Genomic DNA, 14444 nt, shown 5'->3' on the forward strand with positions numbered 1-14444 from the left:
ATTTGATATCCATCTTCCGTAGAGTAAACCTTTACTGAGCACCTGCCGAGTGCCTGACCACAGGTGGGAATGGGAGAGCATAGGTGACAGAGACCCAGTCAAGGGTGCTTCCCTTGACTAGTTCATAACCCAGCAAAGTGCAGGGCACTGATGAGGGGGCAGCGCCCTGGCAATCTCCTGTCCCCACAGACTCCCCTAGAGCCACAGCACCTGCACACATACACACCACACACACACCCCACATACACACTGACACGCACCACACACACACACCCCACCCACACACAGAGCACCATGCACACATGGTCCAGCCCTCTCTGCTTGGTGCTCACTGCATTCTGAGCCCAGGCCAAAGCTGAGATCTGAGCTCAGGGCCTAAAGACAAAATAAGACCCTGTAGTCCATGATGTGGGGCTCTGAGGGACGGCCATCCAAACCCCCACAGGAGGTGCCCTGTCCAAATGCAATGGGGAGTGGCCTCTGCCTCTCCCATAGCCCCTGGCCAGGCATTAGGGCGTGCCAGTGGGGAGGGGAGGAGGGACACAGACAGACAGACAGGCAGACAGCGAGAAGGCCCTCTCGCTCATCGCTGCCAGGATAAGCTGGACAGTGACGAGTTCTTCCCAAGGCCACAGCTACAGGTCTCCCTAGAAACCCACTCGCCCCTGCTCCCTCTGTCCTAGGCATGGTGTGACGCTTCCCACCAGGTGTGGCTATCCCTGTCGGAGCCCCCACCCTGCCCTCACCCCTTCCAACAGCCCCATGTTCATGGCGCTGCCAGACCCCCGCTGACAGTCAGTGCTCACACCATCCGCTGTGGTTCACACAACCCCAAACACACCGTGCAGCAGAACCCACTGGTGGGGAGGAGATGGGATCCATACCCTAGGGCCGGGTTTTCCAGGCAGACCGCCTTCTCCTCTCTCTCCTGGCTGGCCCTGTAAGGAACACACAGAGAGGTTGGCAGGAGAGTGCTGGGCTCGGGGAGTCCCACTCAGCACTCGTCACAGGCTGGTCAAGGCGGACAATCACTGCTTTGGTGGTGTTGAGCTCCTTCACTCTGCGTGACCACAGTGACCAAAAACGGCGGCTGGTACTACCTCTTAGATTCCATGTTCCATGCCTCTGCTTTTGTTTAATTTTACAAAAATGTCACTGAGTAGAAAAGGTGCTTTCCTCTCACTGAGAGACTTGGGGTACGGGAGATGTTGTGTGAATGATTTTGAGAATACGAAATACTGGGTTCGCCCTTTCCTTTGTTGTGAAAGACAAGGGAGAAAAGATGGAGACTATTCACATAAATACCCATAAAATGAAGTTAAATCCATACTTATTCAGTATTTGGTCTTGAAAAAGTTGAGTTTCTAAGTTACTTATTGAAGAGGATGATGGATGTCCTCATAATATCGAATAGCTGCCTTTCACGGACTGTTGCCCCACACACTGAGCGTATGTGTTTGGTAGGAAAGAATCAAATTCACTGGTGGAAATATTTATTGTGTGGTCTTGTAGCTGTTCATTTGCCATGTGTGAACTGGGAATTTGCTTCCCAATTTTATGATACTTAACCCCAGACTCTTTTCTTTTCTTTTCTTTTTTTTTAAAGATTCTATTTATTTATTTGACAGAGAGAGACACAGCGAGAGAGGGAACACAAGCAGGGGGAGTGGGAGAGGGAGAAGCAGGCTTCCCGCCGAGCAGGGAGCCCAATGTGAGGCTCGATCCCAGGACCCCGGGATCATGACCTGAGCCAAAGGCAGACGCTTAACGACTGAGCCACTCAGGTGCCCCACCCCAGACTCTTTTCTTAATGATCCTACCATAAGGAGCCCCACCAGAATATTTTTAAAATTAAAGTCTCTTATGTTAAGCATATCTGAAAGTTGTTCCTCCCTGCAAATATGTAACATATTTCTAACAGCTTCGTTTTAAAGCCTGAGGCTTCCAAATCCTTCCCCAGTTACCTTAGCAGAAATAAAGGACTTGCCCACGTCTGACCTGGTGAATCCCAACATTCCCGAGTCCCGAGCCCAGGGTGAGACAATCAGTGGATTTTAGCATTCACCAACGATCCAACATCTCTTTCCTCCTGCTCTTTGGGTCCTAAACTCCTGCCACCCCCCTGAACACCAACCTTGGGTCCCGGCAGGCCTGGTGCTCCATGCTGCCCATCCTTTCCAGGTGGGCCCTGGGCAAGAGGGAGAAAACAGAACAAAATCAGAGGCCTGTTTAGGGCGCATTGCACTGAGTGGCTTCTACCCAGGAGCTGCTTTGTCGCCAGCAGCTGGGGCATCCCAGGGCACTCGCTCGCCAGCGTGCTGTGGTCTCTGTGGGACCGGGCTGTCCCCCACACTGCCTTATGAGGGGGATGGCCCTCACCCTCTGGCCGGTGTCCGGTGACTCTGGACCTGTGTGGTCAGCGAGAGGAGGCAGGACCCAGATGGTCAGCTGATTGGCTCACGGTCCTTCTCTACCCCTGCTTCCTGCTTCCTCCAGGAAGAACAATGCCCATCTTGTGCCCACTCTCTCTGCAAAATCTCTGCCAACATTTCCTCCCTTTCCAGTCCTGGTTTGGAATTCGTCAAGTCCTCCTTTATTTCTAAGGACGACACTGAGGGGCTCCATGTCCTAGTTCCCTACAAGCAGCCTCCTCCTCCCCCAGCCCCTTTTGACCAGGTCACGACAGGTGGTGTCCTGGGCAAGGGCAAAAGGCTCAAAAGTCCCCGCAGCCTCCTGGCTCCACCTTCCATTACTCCAGACCTGTTTGCTCTGCTGCTTTTTCTCTGATCTTAAGTGACCTATCAGGTGCACACACACACCCCCATGATAGCTATGAGGAAAATCCTTTCCCCACAAAATATTGTCCATGTTATTACTTTGGCAGCTGGAAGTGCTATTCCAAAGTCATTATTATTTTAGTAAACCTGGTAATTTTTCTGGCAAGAGGTCCCCGGACACCCAACTAAAGACTTCTGTGTCCTTGCGTCTCTAGCCTGGGCTGGGGGCCAATTGGGAGGACAGTCCCATGTTCCCAGAGCAGGGGTCCCAGAGTCAAGACCCCTGGAAGGGCAGGAGGAGGTGCTCCTCTGGGGGCTGAGGGCACTCGGGTCCATGGGAGTCTGGCCTCGTCGAAGAGCAAACACTAAAGCCAGAAGCATTGCCTCAAACTGTCAGTGGCCATGACCTCACGCTCTACAACACAAATGTCTTCTTGGCAACGGCGTTTTCCTCTTCCAACGACTCTCCCGCCTCTCCTGAATGTTCAACCACCACGCATACGTGTTGATGAACCCCTTAGATCAGATGTGATTGTTAATGTGTTTGAGCTTTCCTCTGACACTGTCACCTGAGTACACTGTTCGCTGGGGATGCCGCAGGTGACCGTGTGCTCATGAGTGTTCGCTGGGGACGCCGCGGGTGACCATGTGCTCGTGAGTGTCTGCTGGGGACACTGCAGGTGACGTGTATCCGTGAGAGTTCGCTGGGGACGCCGCAGGTGATTGTGTGTCCATGAGTGTCCATTGGGGACGCTGCAGTTGAGCAGGTGTTTCAGGTTTGGATCAGGCCCCCTTAGAGTGGGCATCACACCCCTGCATGGACGTCCATATCCATCGGTATTCTACAGAGCTCAGAATGCCGCCATTCTAGCCATCAGCCCCTGTCACCTGCAGGCCTTGATGTACAGCCACCAGTGGATCTGCCAAAGGTCCAATGACAAGGGGGCACCGCTGCTGGACCTACACAGTCTCAGTTACCGCTTTTACCTTTTCTCCGCTGTCTGCATCCCCCTCCAGGGCTGGGGGTTCCACTGGCTTCCCCAGTCCCTGGCCCTCGGGAGAGACAGCCAGCTGTAGGGCAGTATCTTCCAGTGAAGGGAGGCCTCGTGTCACCCACAGGTCTATGAGGATGACGGCGGTCCTGTGGTGTCACCGGCCACCCCCACCACTGGGCCCTGCAGAGCGTAGGGCCCCAACTAGGAGACACACCCTGCTTCCATGGCACACCCATTATGCACATGCAGACAGGAAGGTTGCTGAGCCCCAGCCTCAGGACTTAAAAGACAGGAGAAGGCCCCCAGATCCCCAGGATCTTCTGAGTTCGGGAGTGAGGAAGCGCAATGAGGACAAGAACAGGGAGAGTCCTGCCATGTCTGTTACTTCTGCTGCCCCCTGCACGTGTCCCGGAGGCACAAGAAGCCACATTTTAAACAGCAAGGGCTTCTGAATTTGCATCTGGGAAAGGAGACCAGAGGTGGTGGCCTGGGGAGAGGGTGCCCCCATCTGCACCCTGGCTGGGGCCCCGTGGGGAGCAATCCCAGGGGACTGACCTCATGGAAGGCACCACAGGAGGAAAGGGTCAGGCGCCAGGGCCTCAGTCCCCCTGCCAGGGGAAGAAAGGGCACAGCGAGTGGCCAGCAGCCCTGCTGGCTGGCTGGAAGGGCCCAGCCATCCGCAACATAGACCAATGGAGGACAGGGAAGCATGGGGGTGGGGACACTCCGGGACACTCACCGTTGGCCCGAGGTGCCCAGGTTTTCCTGGGAAGCCAATCTCTCCAGGTAAACCCTGAGAAGGGAACCACATGGAAACGGTCAGTCTGGCCTCTGTGGAGCATCAGGGCCTTTTCCCCAATGCCCTGCCTGGCACTGTCTAAGGCCTCTGGCTCTGATGAGGACACGCAGCGGCAGATACACCTCAGGGCCTCTGAATGCCCTTACTGAAGGCCACTGTGGAGCACAGAGTTGTCACTCCGTGTCTGGTCTGCATTCAGGGCCACCACCGCATCGGCTCCAACCTGGTAGGATGGGCAGAATGGCCTCCCTGGGTGCTGGGTGCTGGGTCTGCCCCACCCTCCCCCTCTGCCCACAGGGGCCCTTTCCCAGCTGCACAGAATTGTGTGTTGGGAGGATGTGACCAGTGTCTAGTCTCAGCACCAAACCACAAACCAGTAATGGGCATCCCCAGACTAATATACCTCCTTCTACGTGTCTGTCTTAGAAGCAGCCAACCAACCTGCTACATGAGCTCAAGAGGTATTTCTAGTCTCCTCTCAGGGCCTGAAAGCCCAGAGGCTAGAAGGTGGCTGTAAGAGTCCTCCTCGTCTATGCCTTTGCTCTCCTCTTGGACGAAGGACAAACAGATGGCCACACACAGAGATGTTCTTATTCCCACGGGCCACAAAACCCTCCCCTAAGTGCCCCTGCAGAAGAAAATCAAAGCCACACTTACCGGGGGGCCTCCGGGTCCAGGGGGGCCTGGGACGCCAGGCGGTCCTGGAGGGCCCTATAAAGAAAGAGCAGGGCATGGGTTACAATCGTGCGTGGAGCAGCCTCCTGGCGACAATACCTTAGAGGGGAGGAGGGAGGGGGACATGGTGACCCCGTGAGGCCTCATCGTCGCAATGCTTTATTTTCAAACAGAGAAAGAACAAAAGCAAAGAGAAAAAACATCTGAAGTAAAATCTGCAAAACGTTGACACCTGTCATACTTGGGTGATGGGTACATAACTGTTATGTTGTCTATTCTTTCCATTTAAAATACTGGAGTATTTAAAATAAATACATATGTGCCTGCATGTTTACACACATGTACACACACACACATGCACATGCACACGCAGAGTGGAATAAGCCAGTAACAAAGATCTTGCAACACAGTGGTTTCCCAGCACTAGTCAGCATGGAATCACGGGGCGTGAATGACATGGGCCTCCTGCCCCAGACCCCTGATTCAGTAGGGTCTGGGGTGGGGCCACGAGCTGGTTCTCGTGAAAGCTCTCTGGACGATTCTATGGAGACCAGTCTTGACACCCACTCTGCAGCTTCATTCATTCATTCCCTACACCGATACTCGGGGCACCTTCCCTGGCCAGAAACAGACGCAGGTCCGGCCCCACAAGCAGAACAGAACCGCAAGCCAGAGCTCCCGCCGGCATGCGCCCCGGTGGGACTGAGGGTGAGGGGTGCGGGTGGGGAGGACAGAAGCACCGGGCCAGGTCATCCTGTCAGAAACAGGAAGTTATGGGCCTCTGGCCGTCGCACAGGTCCAGGATCATGGAGAGGGAGAGGAGCTGAGAATCCTAAGTAGTCACAGGTTCTGGAGAGCCCCCCGCCCAGGACCCACTCATTTCACAAGGTCCAGCTACTACTCCATGGATTAAGAATCCTCAGCGGCGCCACAGTCCAGACGATGACCTTCTTGCCAACGGCACTGTGCACCCTTCCAGGCCCTTCCCCCACCTCCCCCTCTGCACCCTCACACCGGTCACTGCCAAGTGGGGCCTGGCACACGTTCTCAGAGACGAGCTCTGGCTTTGTTGCTCGGGTCTCTCTCCAGGTATGCGTTCCCTCCTTGCCCCCCTTCTCCATGCCTCCACCTCTGACGCTCTCCAGTTCCACTGGTCTCCATTAATCACTCCCTCCTCCATGCTCAAGGCTGGTATCACCGTGTTCATCTGACTCACATGCCCTCTGAGCCGGAGGCCCCTCTTGTTCCTTCTGCATCTGTCACAGACACAAACCCAGCCCTTGGTATACAGCAGGTGCTCAATAAATGTTTGAAGACTTCAACTGAATTTAAGGGGCACTAAGGAGAGAGCTGTGCGTCCAGGGAGAATGATGCCACGTTGCCACTGGAGGGCGATAAATACTAACAAGTGGCTCCCTTGGCCGTTGCCTTGTCTCCCACTGGGGGCGCACGTGAGTCAGCAATGGGCGCAGACATGGAATTTTTGGGCAGCATAGGCACCTTGGGGTCCCTGCAGCTGCTCAGTTCCGGTGCATCTTTGGAGGTAGCATCTACTTTTGTTGGGAGATGTGTGCTTGAAGCAGACACAATTGAGGGGCCCTCCAGAGCGGGACGGTGGCCTGGGCAGGGTCCTCCCTGCCACATGTGGGTCCAGGAAGAGCACGGAGAAGGCTCGTGCCCTCACCCCCTACTGCCATACAGACCCACCACCTGGCTCACCGGCTCAGCTCTGCTCGCCTCTTGGCCAATCAACGGCCCTGCTGGTGACACTCCCAGGACCCCCTCCAGAAGGCACGTTCCAGGTGACCTGCTCGAACTTCAAGATGACCCCTGGGGTCTCATACTCCCTCCACACCACATGGCTCCTCTGAGTCCCTCCTCTGCTTGCAATCTGAACACATCAGCCTTCCTCCCTCCTTACACTCCAGGGCCCGTGATGGTCCCTGGAGTGCTTCATGCACTATCAAACAGATTCCTCCGGGAAGCTGGCCTCCTGGCTAGCTCGCTCCTCTGACTCTGTTTCCCCTTCCTCCTTTGCTTCTTGCAACCCCCCTGCAGGATGCTGTGACCTCACAGCATGCTAGAGTAAGTGGATCGCTAGTGAGCATCTACTGGAAACTAAACCTCCTTATCTGGCGATAATGAAAACTGAGACCCAGAGAGGGTAAGTGCTCCACCTGAGGCCAAAGGATCCCGATAGGCTGGCTGCTGCAGAATCACTCAGAAAACTCGTTACAAGTACAGTACCGGGCCCTTGTTTGGACTCTGAGACAGGTCTGGCACAAGCCCAAGGGGTCAGGGACTTTGGAAACATTCCCCCAGGGATTCTGAAGCGCTGTCAGGTCTGGGAATCACTCACCTAAAATAACTCCAGGTTATTTATATTCTAACTGCGAGAATACTAGAAGCACAATGAGAGAAGCAGGGACCCATGCAAGGAGGAAGCAGAAAACACAGATGTAGGAGAAGGGCCAGGGCAGGGGCGGGGGGTGGCCACCCCCCACTCGGTGCTTCATCTGCCTTGCACTTTATACCCTCTGTCTCATTTCTGTCTGCCACCAATCCTGCGAGGTGGGTCTATTCCATCCCATTTTACACAGGAAGAACTGGAACTCGGGAGGGAAACTGATATGCAACAAACACATTCAGACGCAAGGACCCTGGTCGCTTCATCTGCCATCCCCTGTACTCACCCCTGCAGAGTGTCTACGTAGCTTGGGAACGCAGGTCTGAGCCCTCTGCCCCAGCGCCCCCTCGACAGTGTGCTCTCCTAAGACTGTGTGCGTATTAAGTGGGACCAGAACTTTCAATACGGGCTCAACCATGTCTGATCCACCTCCTTTGTAAGGACCGACAGCACCTGGTTCATTGCTATGCACACAGTAGGGGCTTAATAATGACCTGCTTGTCTGATGCCATAAACTCAGGAAAAAGAGCAAAATCCCACACGGTAATTAAACTCAGGAACTGTAGTGGCCGTTTGCAGAGAGAAGCTGAAGCCTGAGGCAGTGCAGACAGCCGCCAGAGGGTCTGGGGAACGATTTCCAGCTGGGGGCCACATAGAGGGCGCAGGGTGTTCGCCCCCAGACTCCTCTCACGGACAAGGAGCACCTTGTAAGTCCAGGTGAGAAACACGTAGTGAGGAAGGAAACAGCAATCAGGACCCAAAGTCAGCCCGCCCACTGCTGGTGCCCCGGGGACCCTGCTCAGAGGGCCTCACCGTGCCTTCTGACGACCATGCGGGGACACAGGGTGGGGGCAGAGGCTCTTCTCAGCACAGCCGCCTGGCCTTGGGAGGTTCTGATGTCCACATCCTGGAAGGCTGCGCCCAGCCTCCTCCAGGGGACCAGACACCTCTCGCAGAGTGGACCTCCACTCTGGGGGAGACTCAGAAGGTCTCGGATACGGCCTCTGGTGAGCCGCGGGGGAGGGTCAGTGGGGCAGGAATGGGGCCTGGGGAGGACCTGGCCACGTGGGCCCATCAGCCTGGAGGCCAGGGATGGCCGTTCATACCCGGAACTCCCCCGACAGAAGACAGAAGCGCCTACTGTATGCCTGGCCTTCTATGAGGCCTTTACACCTATGGCCCCATGACCCTGTATCGGTCCCTGTTTATTGCCAGTCCCTGCGCTTGGGGTCCAGCACACGAAACCCCCATCTGCTAGTTCCCAGCCAGATGTCAAGTCCCTTGCTTTATGAAGGTCCAGTTCCCCGGTCTCTAAGGTGGAGTCATGAAGCCTCCATTCCTCGAGATTGAACATGGTAAGGCAGACAGGACAACATGCCCACTGCCACCCCCTGGGGGGGGGGGTTATTACTGTTTTGGCCTCCTGCATGGCGCGAGCCCCCGCAGGAAGTCTGAGTCAGTGTGAAGGGGCGAGTCAGAGGAGGGCGGGGAGAACGGGGGTGAGGGGTGGTGATGGTTCCTACCTGGGCTTTTGAAGTGGGGACAGCAAGAACTGGTCTGCCCTGGGATATGTTTTGAAGGCCAAGTTGACAAGATTTAACAGCAGTTAGGGTATGTGACGGGAAGAGAAGCAACAAGGACCGCCCCCCCCGCCCCGACTATGTTGGCCCAGAACAAGCAGGAAGCTGGTGGCGCCATCGGCCAAGATGGGGAAACCGGCAGGGCCACAGCTGGAGGATGAGGGGGGCATCCATGGCTTTTCTGCAGGACGTGAAGTGTGGGATGCTCGTGCAGTTCTTTTAGGACGTGGGAAGACTGGGAAGATTGCGACGCAGACCCAGACCCAGCGGCCGGACTGTCAGAGAAACAAAGGTCTGTCCTGTCAGAAACCTAGAGAAGAAGTGCTTCAAGAAGGAAGAGACATGGGGCGCCTGGGTGGCTCAGTTGGTTAAGCGACTGCCTTTGGATCAAGTCATGATCCTGGAGTCCCAGGATGGAGTCCCACATGGGGCTCCCTGCTCAGCAGGGAGTCTGCTTCTGCTTCTGACCCTCTCTCCTCTCGTGTTCTCTCTCTCATTCTCAGATAAATAAATAAAATCTTTAAAAAAAAAAAAAAAAGAAGGAAGAGACACGATCATTTGGGAGATGGGGCAGGACGAGCCCGGAGATTGGACTCTGTCTGCGATCAGCACTCAGGCGCCGCCGGCCTGGGAAGGAGCTGTGTGGGGGCGTGCAGAGAAGAATGCAAACGTGAATGAACTTGGGGGAGATGCAGAGTCACAGAGGACGCTGACCTGGAGGGGAATCACGGAGGGCCACCTCAAAGCCCACTCCCCACTTCACCTTCTTCAGGAAACCCAGGCAGGAGTTCAGGCATCCTTGACCCTCACAGTGTTTCTGACCAAGGGCACAACTTCTTGTCTGCTCTTCTAGTATTTGAATTACAGACCATAAATTAGGTTACTTTAAACTAAAGCTATTTGACTATGAATACCTTTATTGGTGGTAGTAATGATGGTATAAAGAGATTAAAAAATAGGGCTTTGGTTTTGGGGGGCCTGGGCCCAACGCTCGGTCGCCTCACACAACCTCCACGGACTTGGGCAACGTACTTCCGCTCATGCCTCGGTCTCCACAGCTGGAAGAGAAAGGCTGGAGCCCTTTGCTCTCAGTGCAGCGTGGATTCACGGGGGCGTGGACGTGAGCCCAGCACACCAGAGGTTACACAGTGTTGCTCCACTCTCTTCTCCTTTTCCCATTAATAAAAATATACAAATAACCAGTTAATCTAATCATTACCGAGACCGACAAGTTAGCTAACAGATTCGAATGTTAACAACACAATAATGATGGTTCTAATTGTTATCAACAAAAACAACGAAGTTGTAACTCTTGATAAAAATGAACCGCTCGGTCTAATTAGTATTAATGAAATAGCATTTGATCCTTCTAATTCGATGGTGGTGATGCAGCTCTTTGACATGCTCCATAATGACAATGATGGTGCAAAAACAACCAATTAACCTAATTATCATTAATAAAGGAATGGCAAATACTTATCCCCAATAACCACCTAGTTCCAATTGGCATAGATTCATGAAGCTGGATGGGACTTGAAGATGGATGAAAATTACCTGCACCAATTAGCATGGCACTCACTCGGCTTATATGGCTTAGAAATGTTTGCTTTTGGGAGGGTTTCATAATCTGTGCGTTCTCCCCCTCCGGATGTGGCTCCTGGGGGCAAAGCTGTAATGACTACCTACCTCAGCAGATTTCTGTGCAGAGGGCTGGAGCCACAAGCCCACCCCGCCATCCATCTCTGGGGCCAGCCCCTCCCCTGGCTACCAATCCAAGGGACATCTGTCCATCCTGACGGCCACACCAAACAGTTCTCCCTTTGCAAACACTTGACCAGATGAGACACAGATTTCCATTTTTCCTAAAAGGCTCTCAGGATACAAGAGCCACTGTCTACAACATCATGGATGTGTCTATTTATTCTAAAACATGCCAGCAGGTGAAATTTTTTTCATCTTGGAAAAGAGGTACCCAAAGCATCTTCCAGGATGCTGGCCCCCCTGGGGCCTAGTGCACTCTGCGGTGAATTAAAACCTTAATTCCTTAGGTTTTATATGGGATCCACATTCTTTTCTCACAGGTGGTTCTAAACAACAGTCGCAATTATGTATGAACACTAAAGAGCGTCTGACAATGGCAGAAACAAAACACACTTTATCTCCCTTCCTTCTCATCAGAGCAGAAAACCTTACAGCAGAAGCAACCTGGATTTTCCAGCTCGGCGTAAGTGGGAGCCCCCTCTAGGTCCTGAGAGAGGCTGACTAGCTCACCTCTCACCCAGAATCCAGCTCCCTGGACTGTCTTCTCGACCTGCAAGTCTCTCTGCCCCACTAACATATGGCTCCTCCAGGCACGCACAGTGGCAGCCATATTTCACACCCCACTCCGATTCACAGAGCTGAATCGGGCACACAGTGGGTCCTTAATAAATCCTCGTTGAATGGATGACCCAGTGAATCTCTGAACAAGAGGAACTGCGGCAACGGCCAGGAAAGGTGAGCATGCAGCTTGTTGAGAGGAGGGAACCAGAGGAGACAGCCAGAAGTCTGCCCCAGCAGCCTCTTAGATTGGGGGTGGTTGGATGCAACGCAGCTTAGGGTCCACTGGGCAGTGATCCGATCAAGATGCTGGCAGTCCACACTATAAGCTCTACGTTGTCTGGCTCTGAACCGCTGAGATCCCCAGATATATCAGAGTGCCCTATTTCTGGCAAAAGTCCTGCTGTGGAGAGCCTGATCATATTTATATGTATGGCATCCAGCTCAATGCCCGGCATTCAGTAAACATTCAATGAAGAAAAGTGATTTCAAAGTTAAAGTGAAACGAAGGACTGTATTTTCCAAGGTAGCAGGAAAAAAAAAAAAGTTGTAGGTAGGGGAAAAAATTGTAGCTTAAAGTAATTTGATGGAGCTGCATGTGTGCCGAATTTTTGAAATACACAAGCTTTGCTCGCTGGAAAGCAAGGTAATAAAACAAATGCAAAAGCACTCTATTTTTCACTATTAACATCAAAATGCCACAGTGAATGTGGAATCTTTAGAAGCCCATGAATTATGATTGATTTTATATTCCCTTATTGCATGCCGTCTCCGGACTGAACAGGAAGTGCCAAAGTGAGGTCTGACATCGAAGGCAAGGCGCCCATCACTCCCTAGGACCCTTTCCATGTCAGTGAGCAGTAAAAGTGGGTTTGGGAAGCGCAGAGAGCCCCGTCTCTGGGGTGGGTGCCTCCCTGCTGGTGCCCGACACATGCAGAGGGAGGTGTCCAGGAACAGGTGGGTGCTGAAGCCCACTGCTTGCTGCAGCTCAGGGGAGAGCCAGAGGGACCAGCCCATTAACATCCCTGCTGGCTCCCACTGCCACCGGAAGAACAGGACAGCATCCCCACCTGGTGCCCCCCAGGCCTCGGGGACCTCATCACCTGGGCCACATCACTGCTCTTCTCTCCAACTAGAGTGTTGCCCTCCTTTTGATTTTTATTGGTATTTCTCGCAAGTGGCATAACTCAAGTTCAGAAGGTTAAATAACTTGCCCCAACTTTGCCCTGGCCGCAAAGTGGTGAGGCTGGGATTGGAACCCGGCCTCTGACTCCCCCCCCACGGTACTCTTCTCACGAGTTTATTGATCCAGGGAGGGCTGGGAGGAAGCTTTGATGCGGGAGGCAGAGAGAGAGAGAGAGCGTGAAGTGCAATCTGAGCACCTGCACCCACCAGGCCCCGGCTCCCGGCGCTCTCCCACTTTGTCCACACTAAGGTGGGGCTCATCGTGATGCAGCATCTACAAGTAAGGGGGACTGAGAGGGTTCGGGGCCAAGGTCACCTGGGGAGTGAGGCAGGCATCTGCTTAGCAGCCGGTGGCCCTGAGCAAGTCTCTCTGGACCTGGGAGTCTCGCCCCGCAAAGTGGGAAATGATGGTGACCCTGAGTCGGTCGATCTAGCGGGTGGCTGTGGGGTCCACTGCACGTGTGACAATGTGAGCTGGACAGAGCTTGGGGCCAGAGGAAGTCCCGGCAGAGCGGAGTCTGAAAGACGGAGGTGGTGAGGGGAGCAAGGAGGAGGAGGAGGAGGGCATCTGGGGAGCGAGACAGCACAGAGCAGAGTGTGAAGGGGGCTCTGACCCCAGCATTTTACAGGTGGGTAAACTGAGGCCCAGAGAGGGGGAGGGAGTTGGGCAATGTCACAGTGTGGAGGAAGTCAGACGCTAGAACTCAGGGGTGTCGTCTCCTAGAGTAGGGAGCCCCTCTGATTGATCTGGTCCCTTGGCCGAGCCCCTTCCAATCCTGAACGCATGGTCCAGCCACCCCGTGCTTAGCGCAATGAGCTCCAGCCCCACGGGGCCTGTCCGCACCTGCACACAGGCTGTGTCCCAAAGCAGCCATCCCTGTAGAGCTGAGCCCCTGCCCGGAAGGCCCCTCCTCCCGCCTCTGCCCTGCCAGCTGCACGCTGTCCATCATCAGACGCCTCGTCCGGGGCACCGCTCCCTTTCTCAGCATGCTGGTCACCATGGTGTCACCACCACCTGCCCTCCGACAGACCGAAATTCCTCCAGGGGAGCACAGGGTGGCCATTCTCCTAGCACAGGAGTGGCAGGCTGAGGGAGCCAGGGCAGACGGGAGGGCAAAGGACCCTCTGAACATTCTTTCTGACGAGCTAACCATACAAGACCAGTTACCAACCTGAGAACTGCGACCCGATTGCTTCTTCCACCAGAGGAAGCAGAGTCACTAGGGAAGGGCGTGCAGAGCTGGTAGTTACCTGTGGCCCCAGCAATCCAGGGGTTCCCAGCGGGCCCACTTCACCTTTCCTCCCCTGCGTACAAAAGAAGAAGCCAAATCAACAGCAGGCAAGTAGCACCCAGAATCTGTGTAATAACACGTCAGTGGAAATGTCCATCTTGATTTCTCAAGCTCGCAGGTGAACAGGGGGCCCCCCACCGGCTGGGATGCCCTCCAAGGGAGCAGTATGGGATTGGGGCTGAAGACTCAGGCTTTGGGGTCAGGCAGGTTCAGCTTTGGATCCCAGCTGCATGACTTAGATGGATTTGCTGACACGTGGCCCAAAGTTTAAAAGGTACAGAAGGGGATACTTGACAAGTGTCTCCTTATCCCACCATCAGCCACTCAGCTCCCTTCTCTGAAAGCAACCAACCCTACCTGACGTTGGCTTGTCTTTCCAGAGGTGTGCTGTGTATAGGCAAGCATCTCACACACA

General features: G+C 54.3%; 1 protein-coding gene across 1 annotated transcript in view; it reads right to left on the reverse strand.

The window, feature by feature from the left end:
- Window positions 1-14444, reverse strand: part of COL22A1 (collagen type XXII alpha 1 chain) — a 247120-nt gene that overhangs the window by 105077 nt on the left and 127599 nt on the right. Inside the window, exons 23-27 of the mRNA XM_032416080.1 lie at window positions 13989-14042; window positions 5229-5282; window positions 4512-4565; window positions 2135-2188; window positions 885-938 (exon numbers count right to left, since the gene is read on the reverse strand). Of these exons, the coding sequence (XP_032271971.1) occupies window positions 885-938; window positions 2135-2188; window positions 4512-4565; window positions 5229-5282; window positions 13989-14042 (270 nt within the window). The remainder of the gene's footprint in view (window positions 1-884; window positions 939-2134; window positions 2189-4511; window positions 4566-5228; window positions 5283-13988; window positions 14043-14444) is intronic.

The sequence above is a fragment of the Phoca vitulina genome, unplaced genomic scaffold, assembly GCF_004348235.1.
Source record: "Phoca vitulina isolate PV1807 unplaced genomic scaffold, GSC_HSeal_1.0 scaffold18, whole genome shotgun sequence".
Lineage (NCBI taxonomy): Eukaryota > Metazoa > Chordata > Mammalia > Carnivora > Phocidae > Phoca > Phoca vitulina.